At 40.8% G+C, this 23654-nt stretch overlaps 1 protein-coding gene across 8 annotated transcripts in view; it reads left to right on the plus strand.

Moving 5' to 3' along the window:
- The window catches only part of MOB3B (MOB kinase activator 3B), a 92189-nt gene that overhangs the window by 53665 nt on the left and 14870 nt on the right, over positions 1-23654 (plus strand). For all 8 annotated transcript variants that reach the window (XR_005563229.1, XR_003539625.2, XM_039380409.1 and 5 more), the window contains one exon: positions 15570-15772. Coding sequence is in view for 6 of the 8 variants with exons in the window: in XM_039380409.1 (XP_039236343.1) it covers positions 15570-15772 (203 nt within the window). In the remaining 2 variants the exon portion in view is untranslated. The remainder of the gene's footprint in view (positions 1-15569; positions 15773-23654) is intronic.

Genomic DNA, 23654 nt, shown 5'->3' on the forward strand with positions numbered 1-23654 from the left:
CATGATAGCATGGGTATGGTGATAGCCAACAAAAAAGGTTTCAAAAACCTGTATCTATTTTCAACAGACCTATCATCATAGAGTCATTTTGTTCTGTACATTAGTTATCCTTTTCCTGGAAAATTTGTTTCAGGATGGCTTGATTTTCTTTGGCTAACTCACTTATTGCCTTGTCACATAAATTATCTCAGTTTACCTCCTAATATATAGATGTTTTTTCTATGGGTTTCTTTTTTTTTAAGAACCAACACAATTGGAGGACACTATATGAAGGTTTTTCCATGTCTAGTCCTTGTTCTTTGTCTATTTTTTATGAATTCCCTTGGAAAAAAGTGGTGTCTTGATCATGCCACGATTCTGATACGTATAGTAAATGCTGTTGTACAATGTTGAGACTGCAGGTCATAAATACATAAATTACTGCCTAGAAAAGAGGCAAGGGGTAGAATAAATAGTTCCACTGTGGAACTGAAGAAGGTCAATAGTGAAGTTCTGCAGCTTGACATGCTTGGACTTCAGTTGCTTAACATAGTCACAGGTAAGCAGGGAAAAAGGATGAGCAACATTTGCTGATATTATGAAGTTATTCAAGGTAGCAGGACAGGGATTGCAGAAAGTAATACTATGAGATTTCTTATATACTGAGGAATAAAAAAAAGCAGATATAATTCAGTGTAGAAAAGTAAGAAAGTAGTCCTGATTTCTGTGTAAAACAATCATCTCTGAGGTTATTCTTACCATGCAGATTCAGAAAGACCGTTAGTTCCAACAAATGTGAAGAATAACTAGATAACAAATTTGGAGCAAACCAAAAAGCGTAATTATACAATTGTGTAAATCCCTGTTTCTCCCATGCTTTCTCTTCTTATCACAAAGAAAGTAGCGTTGAAACTGGAGAAGTTTCAGCAAAGGCAAGAACAATAAGCAAAGTTTTAGAAATGCCTCTGATTTAGGACTAGATGAGTTGGCTTAGAGATGTCTTAGAGAGGTGGTCTGATGAGCAGGGTATAGTATGAGCACTGCAGGCAGGGTTTGCCTGTTTACTGCCTCTTCTAACCCAAGAACTCACCAGGGAGAGTAAGGCATACAAGATGCACAGTCCTGGGCAGACTGTGGAGCACCTTGCCAAAGGAGGCTGTTACTGGAAGAACTACAGGCAGATTTAAGGAGTAGCTGGTGAGTCAGTTTGAAGAGCAGTCCATACTACTACTGAATAGACAAGCTATAGGAGGCTCAGCAAATCACTTGAGCTGAAAGTGGTCAAAGGCAAGGAGGGCATGAGGAGAAAGCATCATACATAGAATACTGACTTGAACCAGAACAGTTGTTTTCATGTTGCTTATGAATTAAATTTCATATTTGTCTTTAAGTCCTTTGGATATATTTACCTCTACATCTAATTCAGCTTGGACAAATAAGTAGAGACAATGGAAGCAACATAACCCAAGCTACTGCTGTTCTGTATTGTCTGTTGCACCTTTCTGACAGTACTTCCTTTGTACCCTGCTTGTGAACCAGTGCCCAGAATGCTGCACTTTTCATCACGTTCCAGTAAACCAGCACTGATTTAACTTTTAGAGGTAGATCAGTATATCATAATAATAGCAAAGTGTGTGAAGGGAGTGGGGTGACAGGTTGAAGCAGTAATAGCCTATTGATCTGCTGTGCTGCATGGTCTGTCTACCTGAGCTGGAAGTTTTGTAGAAGGCAGACACATTTGTGGATGATAAGCTGAAAATCTCCTTTATGTTTGACAGTGTAGTAGATCTTTTGTGCTATTGATGCAGTGCTCCATGGAGCACTGTATGCAACTGGCTTACCCCCCCCAACAAGCTTCATTACTAATAATCATATTTTCAAAGGTGGTAATAGAAAGGTAAGAAATTTTGTAACACTGCAATGAGAAATGTTTGTTACACTGGGACATCCCATATAACTTTCATTTTTCACCTCATGTGCACTGAATTACTTTAAGAAGCTTTACCACTTTACAAATGTAGGAGTTTAGCAGACGTCCCAGAGTGCAGCAGCTCCTCTAGTTTTACAGACACAAAGCAACCAACTTGTTTAAGATTTTTTTTTTTATTTTTTTAAGGTACACCTTCCTTCTTTGAAGTGTTTGGCCAGGCAGTACAATCATAGGAAATTCTGGAATTCTGGACATAATTTTCCTGGGCTTCCATGCATACTAATTGTGTCATTTTGGAAGAAAAAAATGTCCACAGACATTTTATGCAGCATCCAAAAGGGAGTCTGTGTAAAGCTTTATGCAGAAATGATCAATGGAGAATAATTGTTCCATCTCTTCCTAGAGCTTGTATTTTTGTGGAGAACTACAGTTGTCCTTTTTGCAAATACTGTGATAGAGCAACCTCATTGTTTTCCATTCCAGTTCTGAGCAATGTGCATTTTTCTACATGGATCACCCAGAAATCAGAAAGCATAATTTTCAGTAGATTTTACGCTTTACTTACCTAAAAGTAAGTGAACTTAAAAAAAAAAAAAAAAAAAAAAAAAAAGAAGAAGCTTAAGCTAACTACTAAGTTAGTTTAAGCTTAGACTTCATGGCAATTTCAGTATGCCTGCTGATTTCTATCACATTGCAGGGTCTATGCTTAAGGATAGTTGCTGAACCAAGACCGCCTTCAGCCTTCATCCTGTTTTAGAGACAGGAAATTCTAAATGTCCAGATACCTCTAAAGCTGCCAGCTCTTTGTCAGGTTTTACACAAGTTTTATCTGTCCTTCGATGTCTTAGCTTTCAGGCTGTGTTGGTTAGGTATCTCCATATACATACCCATCAACTTAAAAGGTTATTGATGTCATGCACCATATGAGCAGTGGCAGAGATCACGTAAAGTTTAACCTATAGGTAAAAATGCACAGACATTACACATGAAGAGAAATGAATGTTTGCTACTCAGATGATTAGCATTAAACTTAAAAGTATATATTTAGCTCTGTTACTGAAGTGGAATAGTCAGCCTTGCCTGGTGTAAGGGCGCGTGGTCTTACTGCAGGTTTCTATAACTGTGCTGAAATGAACAAAAAAAAAATCCCCATAAGTTCCACCTTCGGTTATATTGTCCCTGTGTAATGAAAACAATGTGAGGATCTGACCAGCGTTTCAGTTTCAGGTACCAGGTGAAGGGAAAAGCAGAAGTGTAACTGGTACCCACTGTGTGTCTGAGGAGTGCAGTGGGAGGTGTATGCTGTTTCTCATAAAAACATATTTTACTGATTTGTGTGGAAAACAGGCACCCTGAAGAAACATCATATAATTCTCTGTTCGAATTTCTTGAAGCTTTCCATTTATGAAAATTAAGGCCTAGTGACTTTTCTTGTTCTTCTTGTGAATGAAGTAATAGCTAATTCCTGAGAACTAGCTTCTAACTTCTAGAATAAGATATTAAGCTAAAATGGTCTTTGTCTTAACTTTCCTTTCACTTCTGTGATATTCAGTAGGCATGAAATGAAATAACAGTAGATGTTTACAGACAGTTTTCAAGACCCAAAGCAGAGTTCATGCAGCTGAAGGTGTTGCAATGTAGAAATGTTCTTTATATAGTAGTTAAAAGGTCTGCTGATAAGATGGTGTTGCCCATGACTAGTGGGGCCTAGTGGGTTTCTTCTAAAGGTAGTGTTTGAGGCTGTCAAAAATCTTTTATAGTCAAAGCTGTGGTGAATGGAAATTGGATGATGGATGCTGAGTTAGGGAAGGACTCAGATTGTATTAGCCCTTTAATCTGAGGAAGAGATATTATTACTCTGGTCAAATCAGAGTGCTCCCTTTCTGAGCTGGGTTTGATAATAGAGCAAATCAACTTATTTTTGGCTAGTTATGTCTTAAAATAACTCTTTTATTTATTTTCTTCAAAAGCTTTTGATCCAGTAGGGCATTTGATGTTTACTGACTTATTTTTTTTCAAATTTTTTCTTAGCAGATGAATCTTGCAAAAGTCATTGGTTAAGGTCAAGTTAATTCAACCTTTCAGATTGTTTCTGTAATTGTTCTTTGATAATGACATTAAAAATTATTATTATGCTTATCTTCTCTCTTTAAAAGACGTAGGATACTCTTTCTCATGGATTTTTCAGACTAATTTTCAATGAAATTAGTGGCAAAGCTTCCTTTGATTTCCAGGTACCAGATGGAGCCCTAGGCATCTGGAGAGAGGATCTTATCTATTCATGACATGTTGGAATAATCTGTTTAAATGCTAGTGGCTCCTTTTGCATGGGCAATAGTAGGTTTTGTGTGCCTTGTAAATCCAAGCATCATTGGCCTATACTTTAACAGTAAAGATAGTCTTATAGGGGCATATGCATTCAAAATATTAAAATCCTCTTTATATGACTTTAATTCCTCTTTTGGAAATATGCTGTCAGTTAATGATAGCTTTTATGTAGCCTTCACTGTATGAGTGTGTGCGAGTGTTTTCCGTGCGTGGATTTGTGTGTGCACATGCTTGCTGACATAACCTGAAATTTCTTGGAAAGTGCTGTCATGTGTGAATGTAAAGTCCTGTGTACTCCTATTCCAGAGTGATTTGAAATGGCTTTTCTTCTATGAGATGAATATTTACTTCAGATGAATGTTTACTGCAAAATACAGGAGCAGTTCAAGAAGCAGGACTTGACCCACTGGGCTACAGTCATGCTATGTCTTCTTTTGCCTTCCGCCACTGCAAGTCTTCTCTTCCTTTCAGCACAGTGGCTTCAAGATGACATAAAGAGTACTGCCCAGATTCATCAGTCTTCTGTTGATAAGTATACTTCCATTCAAAACAGTAGAAAGAGATTTAAGTGTTCTTAACTCTGGAAATACTGCCAAAAAAAAAAAAAAAGAGTGATATGTAAAAGGCAGACAGCACTACTTTCTCTGGCCTTGGTCTGAAATGAAAAGAGTCACCAAAGCCTTTGGAACTGAACCTGATGCAACCAGTGCATACTGGACATGTGCTGATCATTCCATTAGTGTTTGCATGGAAGGGAGAAACTCTTGCCTCTTACAGTAAGGCAATTCTGAGAAAACAAGGGAAGCAAAACTTCAAGTGCCTGGGAAGATCCTCAGTTGAACAAGAGCATGGATTGGCAGTACCTGAAGACGGAGTAGCTCAAGCTGCAGTTACTTCTTCTGAAGGGTGAATCTGGCTTAACATTCTGATGTTTAGGAGTGCTTGAGTGTGCTGGGAGGGGGCTGCCTGGCTCTTTTTTCTTCACTGATAGGTTCATTCAGTTTTACCACCCTTTAACAATATCATAAAAGCAATATCGTAAAAGCAAAAATAGTTAAACATATAAAAGCAGATTTGAAAGCCTCAACTGGTTCTTGCTCATCAGCCTGCAGAATTTTCTCCGAGGACACTGGACTTTATTCTAGGCTGTGCTGTTGTAAATCAGCATGGACTTAGCTCCTAGTGTGGAAAGCCAAAACCATATCGTTACCCAGAAATTGTCAGTCCCTGGCAAGTATTGTAGGAACAAAGCTATTAACAAACCTCTGCCAGGTGAGGAGAAACATTTTTCTGTTGATAACTTGGCCAGGCTCCAGTGTTGTATGAACTTACTTTTTCCTTGCGTTCTTTTATTGGGTTAATAAACTCTTTTTTCCCATCCTAAGCTGTTACACTGCCGAATGGCTGCTACACCTTCTGTCCAAGAAGAGGCTACATTTTATTCACCTGTACTATAGTTTCTGTTCTCTATATATACATATATATATATATATATATGTAGGTGTGTATGCCATACAAAGTTACTCAAATACAGCAATCGAACAGACCTCATTTTGTTACTATGGTGCAGATGGACTTCCCAGGTGGTTGAATTACACTGACACATGATCATGACTCTGAAGCTTTTTATGGCAATGTTCGCATTGCCTTGAAGAGTTGTAGATCTATTCTAATGGCTTTATCATCCTAATTATTATCTGGGGTAAGACTAGCCTTGCTTGGAACAGGCAAGAGTGTTCTCTCTGGCATTGCAGTACTTCTCTTCTGTTCATCTGCAGAAGCAGAAGTAATCAGTTATGAGGAGGAGGTAAGATTGCATTCAAGTAACAACCATTGTAAATTTGCATAAAATCCAAGGGATCTGGCTTATGCAGGGCAGGAATTTAGGTCTCTGTCCTCTCATTTCAGTCAATTCTGATGCTTTGCATACTTAGCTGTTTCACAGTATTTGCAATTATAAGACTTGTCTTCTGGTGAAATTAGCAATTAAATGGAACATTTTAGTGCCATCACCCATTTCTTGAAATACAGCAGCAGAGAGAGCTTTTATGTATGTTCAAATACCGCAAAGCTTCCAACAGTTTTCTGATTTGTAACCTGCTCCATGTAGAGTTCTCTCCAGAACAGCACATGAATACTTTTGTTGAACAACTGACAGTGGACTTGCCTGCTGATTTATTCTCTCAAGAGTAACACTGTTAGAAGTAATCCCACTTAAAAAGAGAAAAGTACATCATTTTGCTTGAAAAGCCATATAATCTCAAGAGTGTTTTCCTTTCTTCTGCTCTCTTTGATCTGGCAGCAGAAGGGAGGGCAGTATCATGAGGATGTAGGTACATGGTAGTCTAGTTTATCTCTAATATTTTGCAGCTGTCTGCTTATCTATGTGAGGAATAAAGTCCAGCAAAACTGACATTGTTTTCATTGTCCTTTGGACAGACAGTTCCTTGACTGGCACACTGCGATAACATTAAACATCAGCTTAGATCAAGATAGGTGTTTTTGCAGCAAAGGACATATTTTGCAAATTCTTGTGCTTTGGGTACATGGGAGGACGAGCAGAAGGGTTTTATGCAGCTACCTTCTCCACGTTGTTAAGATTCCGGTAATGCTGTTTTCTTGCTACTTATTACAAAATTGGAAATGATTCTTACTGTACCAGGTTGTTATGTTTTTAAGCTGCGTTTGCTGTAGTATGGTGTCAATGCTTTTGCTAGTGGAGAACTCAGTCTCTTTTTTTTCCCCATGTGTATTTTTAAAAAAGAATGAATTATGATTGTGGCCTGAAAAAGGACTTTCAAATGTGCAGCAAAATTTCTATGCACAATTGCGAAAGGATTTACCAGCTTCCCTTGAGTAAAGCAAGACTTCAGACCACACAAATACTGAACATCGAAAGTGCTCATGCATCTGGTATCACCAAAGATTTAACTAGGGAGTCATTTTCCTTGCAGGCTGCAGGCAGAAGTGTGAGCCAGTTGAGAACCACATGTAACATACAGCCAAAAGGCTGGGTTGTTCTCTCTGGTTCCTCAGTATTATCTTTCTGTGACCTTTTAGGTTCTGATTCTTACCTAGAGAAAATCAGGCCATAAAGACCAGCTGTATAATGACTCTTCTTCTGTTTCATCTCTAACCTGTGCAATTGACCATCTTCAGGGAGATTGTAATGCGTATTGGAGCAAGAAGATTCAAGATTGTCATATGTCAGATGAGATAAACTTTTTGCCTGTTGCATTCATCTCAGACCTTTAGTTACCTTCCTTTAGCCCCACCTAATTTAGTTGCTTTAACTTCGAGTGTCTCTTATACCACCATTTATTTTTTTGCATCGTACTAAGAACAGTTTTTGTATCAGCGTGATTTAATTAGGACCTCCATCATGGCATTAAAACATCTGTGTTTTAAATCAACAGACCATTAACTTACTGCTAATCACTGCATAAGATGGTCAGCACACTTTCCCATGTCATTGTGACCAGCTTTGTGAGCTGATAGCAGTCATAATTGTGCCTTCAGGGAGTGAATGTCATGAGGGGAAGGCCATGACGCTCTCTGCAGTTATGTATGTGGAATACACAAAGTAAGAAAACAGATCAGTGTCATGATTTATTTTGCCAGCACTATACTGTATGTCTGTTTGATGATGGATAGATTAGATCTGGATGCTCACTCCAGCACAGGAGCAGATCACCTGATAGCAAATTAAGAACGTGTAAGGAATGAAGTTGATAGCCTCAGACAACTATGGGTTAAATCTGGCCAATTTAAGAAAGAAAGAGAAAATCCCTCTATTTTCTGACGGTTAAGAAGTTCATAAGTGGATCAGGCAAGTTGAGTTTTGGAAGTTGTAACCCTGCTCATTGTGGGGAGTAGCCTTTTCCAGCAAGTAAACAGAAGCAAAAAGGTTAAAGGAATATGAGGAGTCAGGGGAAACAATGTGGTTTTTCCAGTATGCTGCTGTGGTGCAAAAACAGATATGATGCTTTAAAGGCTCTAGATGTCCACGAACAAGGCCAAAAGGGAGAACCTGCACCAGCAGTGCATGGTGGTTACAGTAAAAAGAAACATGGAGTGATCATTGTGAGTGACTGTTTGTTAAGGTGCACTGGGGTACCCACCTACCAGCCTGATAGAGAGTCATAAAAAGTTTGCTGCCTCCCGGGGGCTGAGATTCATCGTGTTGTCAGGAGGGCACCCCAAATTGTCAAGAGTGTGGCCTATTACCCGCTATTCCTTTTTATGTGGGTACAAATGACACCACGAGCCAAAAAATAGGTAGAATCCAGGAAAACCATAAAGGCCTGGTAAGGCAGATGAGAAACATTGGTGCCCAAGTCATCTTCCCATTTATGCTCCTGATTAAAGGAATCGGGACAGCCAGAAGCAGATGCATAGTGCAGGTCAATGTTCTTGTGTCTGGTGCTATTGAGAAGGTTTTACTTTTTATTACAATGGGTTGTGCTTTAACAATTGTATCCTGTTAGTGAGAAATGGGATCCACCTGTCTAAAAAGGGCAAGAGAATCTTTGGGAGCAGGCTGGCCAGTTTGGTGAGATAGGCTTTAAACTGAAGGACTCAGGGTTGGAGTCCAAAGTGGCAATGCTTTTGCCATTGCTTCCCCCTGGGGAGTAGGTCATACCAACCAGTGCAGTGACAGATGTTCCTTGGCTGCCTCTCAAGTTGAGGATCAAAGGGCTAACCACATCAAGGATGTTTTTGGTTATGGTGAATCCTCTTATACCTCTCAGGAATCTGGTTGTTTCATTTTATTATTATTACTTGTATAATATATTTATTAGTGCCTCTATACAAATATACACAGCATAGGGAATAAACAAGAACTAGAAATCAATGTGCAGGGCCATGATCTCATTGCAATTACTGAGACATGATTGGATAACTCCCATGACTGGAATATTGTCATGGATGGGTATGCACTTTTTGGAAAGGACAGGTCAGTGAGGCGAGGTGGTGGAGTTGCTCTTTATGTGAGAGAGCAGCTGGAATGTATTGAACTCTACCCAGGGAGAGCTGAACGACTTGAGAGTTTATGGATGAGAATTGAGGGACAGGCTAATATGGGTGGCACTGCTGTGAGTGTTTACTATATTGTCATGGTTTGAGAGCCCCAAAATCCAATTCCCTAGTCTAAGCCCCCTCTCACATCTCAACCTAGTGTGAGATGTTTTTTCCAGACACCACATGAGACTCAAAATGGGGGGAAGGGATTATATATTACAATGACTGTACAAAATAAATACTACAATATATTATATACACAATCTTAACTACCTCTACCATGACAAAAGAGTATTTACAATGGATCAAATCTCTTCTCCTTTCCAAATAAAAGTCCAGGAGGGAAGAAGGAAAGATCCTTTCCACTTTCAGAGCAGCATTCTCTTCAGAGTAGCAGTCTATCTCTCTCTCTTCCATGCAGCAGCTGTAGCTGCATCTCTGCCAGTACACACGAGGGGTATCCAAGCCCCTCGGCCCATCGTCTCCAAGCGAGGGTCTTTCTCTTCCGTGGACTGCGTAGCAGGGACAAAACTCGCTTCACCACATCATATCATGGGGTGTTAGACATCCCATGAAGGTCCCTTCCTCAGGGGATGCACCCTTGAGTCAGAACATCTCGGGCAGCTTTCAGTTGAAGGCCTTTGCCTCAAGAGTTCTATCAGAGCTCCTGTGCTCTGATCTCAGGCCGCTGGCTTAGCTTGGCAGCAGCGGCGAGGGGGGCCAAGGTCACCCCCTCCACATTCCTTTAATCGTCCCGGTCCAGCTTTCCAGGATGCCTGAGCTTTTCAGCTCCTCTCTGCAGTGCTGCTGCATTTAGGACTTCCATTCAGTAGGAGTCCATCCTCTCCACTTAGGAAAGGTCACGAAAGGACTTTGGGGTTTTTGGTTCAGTTCTTACCCAAACACTCTCTCTCTCTGCTGCTGGCTCTCTTTCCTTCAGGCAACTCTGTGTCTTCCTGCTCGGCTGCATGTTTGTTTCTGCTGCTTCTTCAGTTCTTATCTCCTTCTGGCTCTCTGCCACTGTTTCTCCGGCCAGTGCTGTGTTTGCTGCTGCTCCTGCTGCTTCTTACAGTGGAGAAAACTTCTTTAGCTTTCTAGCTACAGGTACTTAGCCCAGTTTTACACTGTTCCAAGTCCCTGCAGCCCCCCAGCTGGGGGCTGGGGGAGGCCAGCCCCCAGTGGGGCTGCTGCTGCTTCTCCTCGTGGCTCTACAACATGGCTACCTCTTCTACAACAACTACAACTACCTTCTCTTCCATTCTGCTTGTGATATGTTTATATTTTGCAAAAGCGCTCATTGGGTAAAACCTCAAGGATCACCACCCCCTGGGATTTTACCATTTTATAACTTCAGGGGGAAAACTGTTTCCCCCCACCACATATATGCCAACTGATCATGAGGAGGAGTTGATGAGGCTTTCTATGGGCAGCTGGAAAGAGCCTCATGGTCACAGGTCCTAGTTCTCCTTGGGGCCTTCAACACCCTGATATTCATTGGAGGGCCCAGCACACACAATCTGTGCAGATTATTGAAGGTAACTTTTTGATAAAAGTGGTGGAGGAGCCAACTAGGAAATGTGTGTTGCTGGATCATGTGCTAGCAAACCAGGAGTGACTGCTTGAAGATGTAAAGGTTGGAGGCAGCCTTGGCTGTAGCAATCATGAGATGGTGAAACTCACGATCTTGCATGAGGGAAGCAAAACCCTAAACTTCTGGAGACTTAACTTCAGCCTCTTCAAAGACTTACTTAGAGGAATACCATGGGATGTGGCCTAGAAGAGAAGGGAGTCCGAGAGAGCTAGTCAACATTTAAGCACCACTTCCTCCAAGCTCAAGACCAGAGTATCCCCATGATGAAGAAATCAGGCAAAGGGGGCAGGAGATTTGCATGGATGAGCAGGGAGCTCCCAGTAATTTACAGGAAATGGAAAATGGATAGGCCACATGGGAGGGCTGTAGGAACATCATCAAGGTATGCAAGGATGTGACAATGAAGGCCAAGGTCCACTTGAAATTGAGTCTAGCAAAGGACATCAAAGGACAAGAAGGACTTCTACAAGTATATCATCAGCAAAAGGAAGGTGAGGAAAAATAAGGGGCTGCTATTGAATCCTGGTGATGGAAGACACAGAAGAGGTGGAATTACTGAATGCTTTCTTTGCCTCAGTCTTTACTGCTGAGCATGGCTCTCAGGAGTCCCAGACCTTGGAGGTACAAGAAGATTGGAGAAAGGAAGACTTCCCCCTGGTTGTAGAAGGTTGGGTTAGACAGACTTAACACCCATAAATCCACGGGCCCCGATGGGATGCATCTGTGGGTGCTGAGGGAGCTGGCAGATGTTGTTGCTCTGCCGTTCTTCATCATCTGTGAAAAATCATGGAGAATGGGAGAGGTGACTGATGACTGGAGGAAGGCCAATGTCACTGCCGTCTTCAAAAAGGGCAAGAAGGAGGACCTGGGAAACTACTGGCCAGTCAGCCTCACTTCCATCCCTGGAAAGGTGATGGAACAGCTCATTGTGGAGGTCATAAACAAGCATGTAGAAGAAAAGAAGGTTATCGGGAGTAGTCAGTGTCGGGAAAACTGTGGCCAACAGGTTGAAGGATGTGATCCCCCTGCCTCTGCTTGGCCCTAATGAGGCCACATCTGGAATGTTGCGTCCAGTTCTGGGCCACTCACTTCAGAGAGGACATTTTGGTGCTGGAGCATGTCCAGCAAAGGGCAACAAGGCTTGTGAAGGGTCATTATGAGGAATGACTCAGGGAACTGGGTTTGTTTAGTCTCAAGAAGAGGAGGCTCAGGGGACATCTTATCATTCTTGACAACCCCCTTAAAGGAGGTTGTAGCCAGGTGGGTGCCTGTCTCTTCTACCATGCTGCAGTAAGAGGACAAGAGGAAATGGCTTTAAACTGAGGAGGGGGACATTTAGATTAAATATCAGAAAAGAAATTTTCTCTGTTAGGGTGGTCAGGCATTGGAATAAGTTACCCAGGGAGGTGGTGGAGTCACCATCCCTGGATGTGTTTAAGAGGCATCTGGATTCGGTGATGGGTGGTGTGTTTAGGGGTTTAGGGATTATAGTGGCAGTGCTGGGTGGACAGTTGGACTGGATGATCTTGAAAGTCTCTTTCAACTTCAGTGATTCTGTGACTCTAAGGCGAAGGCTGCTGTGGCTGAGCTGAAGGACAGCGAACAGGCTCCTTAACAAGTTAAAAGATCTAAATTTAAGCTAGTCTGTTCCCAAGAGCCACTTGTAATAACTATGTTCTGTGGTTGATTTATTTATAACTGTAGGAGTTGCAGTGGGAACAAAACATTAGGCCAAATTTTGACCTCAGAATATAAATCTAGAATCATTTTGCTCTGAATTTTTCAATTTTGATGACATTACTTTGGATTCATTCTGTTGTAATTGAGGTCAGAATAACGTCTAGTTTTGAATGCAAAGAGCAGTAGAGTGTATGTTCAGTATAGGGCTGCAGCCACCTCCATATGCTCATTTATACCTAGATGTTGACCAGACACTGAGCCTCCTCTGTATGCCAGGAACAGAGGGACAGCCTGACAGGCTCTCCAAGGCTGAGGAGTCTCACCACACAGCTACCAATTGCGTTCAGTGATACTAGGAGAAAGTTTTTGTCTTTTTAGGCCACCATGTCAGTTTGTAAATCAGTTTTACAGGAAGGAGAGAGAAGTCAGGGAGCCATTACTTATTCTGATGTACCCAGGTGATATATTTGTGATAGTAGCAATGTTTCACTGTTTATTTGAGAGTAAATGAAATAATTTTGCAAAATTGGATAAATTCCACCACAGCAAATGAAGCTACACAACATATCTGAAAACTTGATGCATGTGAGGAGCAGTGGGAACACAGTAAGTTTATTATGCATCCTAGGCTGTTTTATACCACCTATTTTTTTTTCTATGTGTTACTTGCATGTCCTCAAATTCACTGCCTAACACATCTAAAAAGCTGTCAGATGAAAGCCCTTGCTTGCAACAGAAGCAGTGCTCTGTGGCCTGTGCACTTACTACCTGTAACTGTAGAGTGGGAACATGGGCTGCAGGGAAGTTAAAGAATTTGTCAGCTTCGTTTATTCATCTTGTTTCAGTCAGTTAATTCAGTCTTTATTACAGGAACATTCTTCAGTAACAATTGTATGTCAGCCCGTAGAAGATAAAACTAATTATTCTTCATTTTTGGGTCATATCTGTTCTGGATCAGAAAATACAGTGCTTTCACGAATTTGTCTCTCAGTTCAGTGAACCAGCTTGCAGTGAAAAGTGCCAGCTATTCCCCTTCCCCTGTTTTTAAGGCTTAACATTTTCTTGGGTATATTTTTAAATTTCTGGTTTGGGTTGATTTTACAAAAACATAGAGCAGGCTACTGCTGTAATCATTCCTGAATTTAGCCATGCTTGATGGCTGGAACGTGATCCTCCTGGGTTAATAAGCAACTAACTGGAGGTTCTGTTATGTTTTTGATAAACTGTGTTTATTTTGCCCTTGGAAATAACAACAATTGTTTATTACAATCCAGGTGCTTGGCTAATTGTGTGGAGTTGTGTTTCAAATATTGCCAAGACATCTGTACATACAGTCATTTCTGTAGTTTAACCATGTCTCAGTTCATGTCTTGAGCATTCAGGCCTTCTCCTCTGTGACCTTCCATAATACCTTTAGCATTTAAATGAATGGATGTGATAACGAAAAGCAAACATTTCTTAAGGAGATAAAGTAGTTGTGCTTTAATAGATGTAGCTATTTTTCTGATCCCTGGTTTGTATATCAGGAATAAGAAGGGCTGCACTGCATTTCTAAAGCTACTTGAAATAAGGATTTCCCCTGGTGAACCCAGTTCAAGCCAAAATCCCCAAGACATTTCCCAACATTATCTGCACCTCAGCAATGGCAAATGTAGAGGCGGTTCAGGGATACACTGAACAGGACACTTCTGCGGGCTGATGTGCTTCCCCACTCCCATGCTAACAGACACACCAATGATCACTCAAATCCACAGGAGATATATCCTGGCACCTCCCTGGCCAGGAGTCCAAAATAAGGTGCATGTTTATGTCAATGGGACCCAGACTGGTTACAGCCACAGTTGATAATTTATGTCATCTGTGGTCAAAAATCTGTTTTCGATATGGAAATTCGAAATTCTCACTGCATGTTCTCACATCACCCTCAGTGGAACTGTGCAGTCTGTCCATTAATTCGTTCCTATGAGTGCTGAGCAATATTTAACAGGAGACTAAAATGTGAAAATGAGAAAGCTTGCAGCTTGTTAATGTAGTATCTCCAACTTCTTTCTGCAAATAATAAATGTTTTTCTTGTTCAGAGCATGAGCTGGGCTTTTAGGGAGTAAAACCAACTGGTTGGTTACGAGGTTTATTTTTATTTTTTAAGAAGCAATAACTACATTTATGTGGTTCAAATCCAACTCAAACATGAACTGTAACCAGAAAGTCAGGAGATGCTGCAACAAAGCAAAGCAGCAGTAGAGTTCCAAGCATGACACTGAATCATCATGTCTGAGGGACAATCATGGAAGGAGATGAACCTTTAAGCTTTTTTGGAGACAGCTCAGTGACATACAATACCATGCAAGATCAGTCTTTTATGAAGGGCAGTTCAGAAGGAATTATTGGTACTATTGTGGGTGCCTAGCTTTTTATTTTTGCAGGTGCTTTGGAGTCTCCAGCTACAAAGCAGTTGAACTTCTAAGGTGTTTTAGGACTGTTCTTGTGTCTCCTCAAAGAATTTTTCTTTTAAAGGAACAAGCAGATTGGTACATATAACTGGGAGGAAATTGAAAGCAAAGGGGTCTATCCTTCAGTCAGTTATTTCAAATTTGTTATTAAATTTGATGCTGTGAAATGCTGCTGCTGTTAAGTAAGGTGAGCAGTGTCTATTACTTCTAGGAAGAGCTCTGTATGTATCAGCTTGGGGAACAGCCACCTCATGATGTGAAGCCATTGATGTTAATGGGTTGGTGTGCACTGCAGTGAAAATCACATTTCTGAATGTTACGGTACTGGATGTTCCTCCATTAAATTATGCAGGGAAATAAAGGGCCAGTTAGTACCTGTTAGTCGATCCATTAAAGTCGCTTAAGTATTTGGTTATCTTTAGTGCTAGCTGTCAGATAAATGTGTGCATTAAGTGACCTTCTGGATTGGAAAGGAGGCCTAGGAAGTCATACCCTAGTTTGCAGTTAAAATCTCACACTTTGCTCCAAAGCTCTTGTCCTGTGAGGATGACAGGATTTTTTTGACAACCCTGCCTTCTTCATTCACAGGTGTTCCCTTTCCAAAGAACTTCCTTCAGATCTGCAAGAAGATTCTCTGTCGGCTTTTTCGTGTGTTTGTTCATGTCTACATCCATCACTTCGACCGTATCATCCTCATGGGGGCTGAGGCACACATCAATACCTGTTACAAGCACTTTTATTACTTTGTGACAGAGCTCAACCTCATAGACCGCAAAGAACTAGAGCCTTTGGTAAGTGTGGGTTTGGGGAAAAGCTCATGAAAATTCTTCTCCTCCCTTCACTGCGTTTTTTCTCACACTTGTTGCAGTGAGTTTCCTCTAGAAATAAGGTCTGTGGTTCAACACTGGAAATTTAAAGGGATGAACTCTGCCTCTGTGCACAGACCTATTCCATCTCCTGCAGTATTTGTGTGAACCTCAGTAAAAAGAGAAAAGTTTAATGTGTTTTGTGTGGAAAAGTACAAAATGGGAAATCCTGCCATTTGAAAGCAGTTCATTTGTCTTCTTCCTGTACCATATATTTAATATATAATTTTATTCTGTCTTTTTTCAGTGATTGGTAGTAGCATGGCAGTCATAGCAGTCATATATGAAGGGAATAGTTATCTATATAAAGGTGAATTGTGAGGGTTTTTTTAATCTTTAAGTAGGTGTTTGTGAAGGTATTGTGTTAGCTCCAGAGCGCACACTGAATCTTAAGTGAGGCAGATGGAGTCAGACAAAGGTTCAGATAATTAGCAGTGTAACAAAACGAGACACTTCCTTGTGGACTGATATAGATTAAAATTAAATTCACTGCTTCCAAAAGTAAGGCTCCAGAAATGGAACTGCTTATGCTGTTGGTTGCAAATGCAAGCAAAATAAAACAAAATAAAAATAAAAACAGAGAAGAAAAAGTAAGACATAATTCAAAAAGCAGTTTATATTCAAATCCTCACTGTGGGCATTTAGCCAATTTTAAAAGGGATCAAGGAGCCTTTTCTCCATAGGTCAGAGTTTGGAAAATACTGTGTTATACAGCTTATTATGAAGTGCTGGAAACAATGGGATTTTTTTAATTATTTTTTTTACACAGAATCATAGAACAGCTGAGGTGTTGGCTGGCATTGTAGTCCAAATCCCTGCTCAAAGATGTGTCACCTAGAAAGGGCTACCCGGGCCCACATGACATTTTCAGTTGTTTCACAGAAAGGCACACTGAAAGGACACGTATAGCATAGTTGATTTGAAACAATTCTAAAAGTGTGGCAAAGCGATGTTTGCCTGTGTTTCTGCAGGAACTGGAGCTGTTGCAGGTGTGGTTCTTGTATATGCTTATGCTGACTGGAGTCAGCCTGTGAAGTGAGATGGAATGGATCATCTTGGTTTCAACAGTTCATAAAGCCCACTGAAAGGCACTTCAATGTGGCTTATATTGATAAGTTGAAATGTATCTATGGTTTCTTTCTACATAGGAGAATTTAATATGCTATCTCAGTGTGTCCTAAGGGATAGAAGAAGGCCCTGCGAAAGAGAATTTCTCTGCCAGACTAGTGATCCTAAATTAGCTGTAGCTGTTAAATGCTGAGGGTGAATCACAAGCAAGATACGAAAGCAGGATATCTCAGAGATAGGAATAGAGGTGATCTTAAGGCTGATATAAGAACTTTGCTTGCTTGTAACACAGAGAACATAAAAATTATTTAATGTTGCAGTTGGTGGTTTGCAGTAGTCCTGCACTAAGCTGACAGGTGAAGGTTTGGGGCCAGAGTGGTCCAGGAAGTGGGCCAAGTCCAGCTGCAGAGCAAGCTAGGAATGTGCTTCATCTGTGCTTTCTCTTTGCATTCCATCATTCCATCCCTTCACAAAATTATTTGTGGGATCATAATATGATGCAGTATTATTGACTTTGCTGGGATGCACCATCTCCTGGAAAAATGTTTCACCTGTTTCCCTCTACCTGTCCTTGACTTGGGTGGATGTCAGCAGTGCAGAAATGGAAAAAAAACCAAAGTCTGTATTTTTCTCTTCAGCTGAGCAGAGAGAAGGGAAGGAGTTATCAGACAAAGCAGACATTACAAATAATCTTGAGTTTTAATGTGGTGGTTGAGGACAACCTGTGGTCTGCCAGGTTCACTGTGACAGGAAATGAGCCCACATTATCTCCCTTTATTAGAAAATGGGCCAAGACATGATTAAATAAACAGACTGCCACATGCTTTAATAAATGGGAAGACAACTGATTTATCAACATAACTTTAAGAAGGGAGAATAATTGGGGAAGTTGGCGGTAGATGAATCATAATATTAGTCTGCAGGACTTATGCTCTGTGTTTTAAATAGATTTTATCAGCCTTTTGCAACCAAGTGCGGTAGCTATAAAATGAAATGAAGCAAATAAGTCAAACGAGGTTCTCCCTCCCTTCTGGGAGTTGCATAACTTGCCCTTTCTGCAATGAAAGAGAAGGCTGTAACTGAAAATGCTGCATTTCATTTTCCCATCCCCACCAGTATGTTAATTTGACAGATTCCCGACTTTTTCATGGAGTTGTTTTATGAGGGCACGAAAAAGGAAAGTGACGTGGTCATTGACCCCAGAGGGGGTCGTGAGGGAAAAACACTTGTCCACTTGGTTAATTTAGGGAAAAAGAAGAAGTCTGAAAGCATATCTGTCCTTTCCTGCAACTAACAGACAGACAACCATGAGAGCTCTCAGAAGACCTTTAAGGCATGCCTTCATGGGAAGGCTATCAGGAAACAAACTTTTTGGGCTTCAAGATGTGGCATCTGCTTTGTGCTGGCTCTCTGTGTAACCAGCTTTATTTTCCAGTGGCAGTAGTTCACCCTAATTCACTTTTGAGCCTCTTCCCATGGCCAAAACTGCCTGGCATAGAGGTGCCTATTACCTCCATCTCACCCTCACCCTGTGTAGATGACTGCTTGTCAACTTCAAATACGGCATCTAAACATGCTTTTTGGTGAGAATCCTTATGCGGCTGCCTCAGCACATACATTTACTGTTCAAACAGGAGTGCAGCTACGGCAAGTAATGACCCTCTACTTCTTTCCTGTGATCTCTTTTCTCTATCAGCATATTTCATAGTGTGTTGGATTAAAGAGCTATACCTTGTAACTTTATAAGCACATCATGAGCAAAACAGTCTTGGTTTGTGGCATTTTACTTAATTTATTGCTGGTTAACAAAAAACTTTTGATTACAGATCTGGATATTGAGAAAAAAACCCAATTAAACAAAAACACTTGCTGAAGAAACACTTTTCTTCCCCAGACTCTAATTCAGTAAAAAATTCCTCCCTGCTTTTGGGTCTCAACTCACCTTGGTTTTGCTACACATTACATTCAGCTACTCCTAATCTCTTTGGTGGGGGGCAATGCAGGAGATGGGGGGATGTATGTATGTGTTGCTTCCTTCTTATTATTTGTTTTCCCTCACTCCAGCTAGGGTTTACTGTGGGATGGTGTCCCTGCTCTGGTGCAGGTTGCCCATGACCCACAGTTCCTTCAGGGATATACCTGCTCTGGCACACGACTCTTCCTTTCAAGAGTATGTCTCCAACCACATCCCAACAGTGCCATCATTTGTCCTCTTCTTTTAACAGCTGCTGCTTTCTTAAATATCTGTGTGCAGAGGCACTGTGTGCTTCTCTAGTTGAAATTTTGGCACTTGGTGGGTTTATTTGCAGTGGTTTCAGGAGCAGCTGGAAGTAGATGGGTGGCACAGGACAGTTTATAGCCTCCTGCCACAAGGAGTCAGCCCTATAACCCCCTGCTACCAAAACCCTGGCCAGTACAAAGCATCCTTTTCTAAGTCATATGTAATCTGTGTAAGTCATATGTACTTTCTGTTTCCAATTTTGTTTTAGGTTTTTTTGCCTATCTCTGTGTAATAGCTCTCTTCATGACTCTTCTTATGTGGAATATAAAAATATTTAGCATTTGATGGAAGTCTTGTGAGCCTGAATTTAACAATGTTTGCAAAGTACCCTGGTGCCACGAAATAAGAGTTGTACTGAGAGTAGAACTTGCTCCTACTTCTACTTCCTACCTTCAGCAGCAAACTGGATCCTTAGCACATACAAAAGAAATGAGAAGACCAAAACTTCCTCTGTTCCTTAACTTGGTGTTCACTGATTTGCTTTGCTGTTACTTTAGGAATTACAGTGCTAAAAAGAGAAAGTGAGCAAGCTTTGAGAAACCTGGTCTACCAGGGGCTGATGAGGGATATCAGTCAGAGAAGGGGAAGAGCATCTTTGGCCATAAGCCTGCCAAGCTGGCGGGCTTTAATTTAAAGGTGCCAGGGGAAAGGAACATCAGTCCATCCTACTCCTACCAGTTTGATGCTAGTACCAGCAAGAGATGCCCAGAGCCTGAAGAGGGGTCACCGGTCAGGAGGAGAGCATCTAGAGAGCACCACAGAGGAATTCCTGACACTCCCATGGGGGTCAACTTAAATGCCACTGTGCGAAGGAGTACAGCATGGGGAATAAACAAGAGGAACTAGAGACATGCACACGCCTGCAGGGCTATGCTCTTACTGGCTTGAAGGAGACAAAGGGCAAATCATGTCTGACAAATGGGCACCCTCAGCAAGTTTGCTGATGACACCAAGCGGTCGTGTGTGTGTGATGCAGTCAACATGCTGGAGAAAAGGGATGCCATCCAGAGGGACCTTGGCAGGCTTGCGAGGTGGGTCTATGCAAACCTTGTGGAGTTCACAAGGCCAAGTGCAAGGTCCTTCACCTGGTCAGGCCAGTCTTTTTTCTGTTTAACCAGTGTGGTGTCCTCTTACAGAGCAAAGACTTCCTTTTGTGCACTTTCAGAAGTATCCAAAAATATATTGCAAATCAGTTTGTTTCCCAGCAGATTCCTACGTAACTGGAAACTATTGATGGTAGTGAAATTTTCCTCTGAGGACAGGGGTAATAGACAGCAGAATATGGCCGTCTAATTTGCTTATACTCCAGAAGTTGTTTTTTTTATATGTCACATCCTGTGAAAACACTGACATTTTTCTCTGAGGCAGTTTTTATAAACAGTTTTTAATGAGAACAGAAAATATTAATTACACTTGAATGAGAAAAAATAGAAAAGTATATTACTCTTGTGTGCTGTTCTGCTAACTGTTGAAATGTTGATTTTATTTGCATAGAGAGACTATCAGCCATGGTAGCAACTGAATAGTATTGGGGATGGAAGTGGTGACCATCGGTGGAGCTGAGTGTATAAAAATGGTGAAGCTGGTAATTGCCTCCATGAGGATGGAGTTCATCTGCAGGATAAACAAGAACAGTAGGATTTTCTTGCCTTATTCTCCATTATTCTCAGTGTAAAATCCTCCTTTCATTTCTGATCACATTTTGGTGTAATATTTCGAGCTGTTTGAAAGTAATTAGCACACAGAAGTCAGGATACCGCATCAAGAAGTCTCTGTTTTTACATGAGTTTCTCCAGGTCCCCTGTTTGTTTCCGGGTAGGCATGTGATGCTCAGGTGAACACTTGAGAACTTCTCTTTTATGCTTTTTGCTTTGCCAGGGCTACAGAAAGGCATAAATATCAGTTCCCCAGCTCTGTCACTCTGTCACTTCGCCTCTGTGCATGACGCCCAATTAGCTGCTACTACACATCTAGTTTACATCTTTTCACAGAATAATTAGCTGCTTTGCTGCATCTTTGTCTATACCACAAAAAAAAAGTTTACTCATCAGGCAATTCTTTTCCAGAAATGCTATAGACATAGTAGAAATACTGTAAACGTAGCATGTCTGGCACTAGCCCCATCCAGTGCTCCCAGTGGAAAACTCAGCAGTACCAGGTTTAACAAAACATGGCAAAGTACTGGTATTTTGACACAGGTGCACTCAGACGAAGCACGATGAGACTTCATCTGCAGACAAACTTTTCAAGCATATATTTAAAATGAAAGTATACCTTTCTTAGTTCACTTGGGTTTTTTTTTCAAATCACTGGTTTGTCTGCTTAGCTGGGTTTTTTTTATGTTGAAAATTAGAATTTGCACTTTTCCGATCCATTATCTCCACACGTCCACTTCAGTCTTCATGTGTGAAGGTATCCACAAATCAGTAGAATCTGAAATATAAATTATTTGTCAGTCAGCAGAGGATAGTTTTAGCTCAAAAGTACAGGAGAATTAGTTTCATTATAATCACTTGTTCTTGTTTTCACTATCCTTTATAGCTACCCAATTCTACTTTTATACTACTGCTCATTGCTGTCGAAGTAAAGCCCTTCAGATCCTTCTGAAGTGTCTTGTGTTACAGCACTTAGAAGAAGCAGGACAACAATAATATTAACATACTGTTTCAAAGATATCTCTGGCTTTTTATCTTTCTAGGTGTCTCAGTGTGTTGTGTCTCTGTCTGTCTGGTTTAAGCTTTAGGCAGGGAACATGTAAAGTTCAGTCTTGTTCAGAGTCATAGATGCTGCTCGTGCTCCAGAAGGATAACTGATCATTGCCCAAATAATCTGTTGTTTACAGATTCTGACCAAAAAATGTATCAGTGAAGCTTCTGGATGAAAAGCTTCTCTCCTTTTCTCATGCCTTGACATTGGGCCATTCAGAGGGAGAGCTGACAACTCCCTGCCACTCTGTTAAGAACAGATAAGCACAACCCAAACAGCTCCTTCTGAAGAAGCTGGCACCCGACTTTGCCATCCTTTCTCTGTTATAGCTTTGTCTGTCCTCCCACAAAATTGCACACCATGCCCTCTACTAGATGGAACTGAATATCACTGTACATACAGATAACTGAGTCAAAGGTTGTTTTCCAGAGAGCGTGTGTGTGTGTGTGTGTGTGTGTGTGTGGCTTCAGTGGTTCTCTTTAGGCACATAATGTAGGCATACAGCTATTCTAAAACTGTTCAAAATTCAGATACTTCTTTGTTCACACCGTTAATTTATCTAATAATTCAGTTTTCTTGCAAGGTTGCTGCTTATAGTTGCTTTTTCATCACAAAGTGGTAGAGTGACTGAGTACTTCTTCAGGTATTATCCAAATATAGATACACACTCACTAAACCAGCTTGAGGTATAATTTCTCTTAATTCCCCTCTCCTGGTTGTTTGCTTTGGTAAAAGCATTCCTATTCAGGCAAGGCTTGTCACTGATGCCAACTAGAAAGCAGTATTTTTTTAATTCTAAAAAAAATCCAAGCAAAAACCAAAGAGCAAACAACAACAAAGAAACCAAGCGTTCCCTGCCCCCAGTCCAAATATGGGGATAATTTCCAACAGTATTTCTTTTGCACTGTACTTGAGAATTTCTCAAGAAATGGATCTGATCACTAACTAAACAAGAAACCAGTCATAGCTAAATGCCATCTTTCCCATGTCCTCCAAGTAATTAGAGGGGAATTGAGAACTTTAGGACTTAATATTGCTGAAAAGTAGAATTATCAGTTTCGATGCTCAAAGAAAGCAGAGTCAGAAAATGCACTGCTATGTCAGATTTTCTAGTGTATAATTTCTGACATACATGTTTTTATCACATCAGCTGCCTTGCCTGCACTGAACTCAAGACAGAGGGGCTTTCCTAGTGACAATTTTCAATATGTCATCTGCTCATCAGAGGGATTGAAGTGGTTCATTTTGGTGCTCTGGATTAACCAGCCTCTCTGCTGCCTGGTGCTTTAATACAGTTCTCTCTTTTATGGGTACCTAAGTACGGGTGTCTGTTGCTGGTAAGGAGGACACCACATAAGTCCTCTTTTAAAGTTTAGCTAATGACTGTAAATTATAGCCTTTTGAATAAAAAGGGCTTCTCCAAATTAATTTACATTTCACAGCACCACATTTGTGCTTCAAAGAGATTATTAATACAATGAAAAAAGGGTTGTAGTTAACAGTCCAGAATAAAGCAAGAACAGGAAATTTTTCAAGAAACTTATCCCTACAAATGTCTTCAGTGTTGCAAAACATTGAAGAAGCAGAAACTAACTGTGAAACAACAGCTGATACTTTGCTCTTCTTTCTTCTCTTTTTTCTTTTCCTTTCTCCTTTTCTTTTCTTTTCTTTTCTTTTCTTTTCTTTTCTTTTCTTTTCTTTTCTTTTCTTTTCTTTTCTTTTCTTTTCTTTTCTTTTCTTTTCTTTTCTTTT

Source organism: Pipra filicauda, unplaced genomic scaffold (assembly GCF_003945595.2).
Source record: "Pipra filicauda isolate LSUMZ 115617 unplaced genomic scaffold, ASM394559v2 scaffold194_size2289513_pilon, whole genome shotgun sequence".
NCBI lineage: Eukaryota > Metazoa > Chordata > Aves > Passeriformes > Pipridae > Pipra > Pipra filicauda.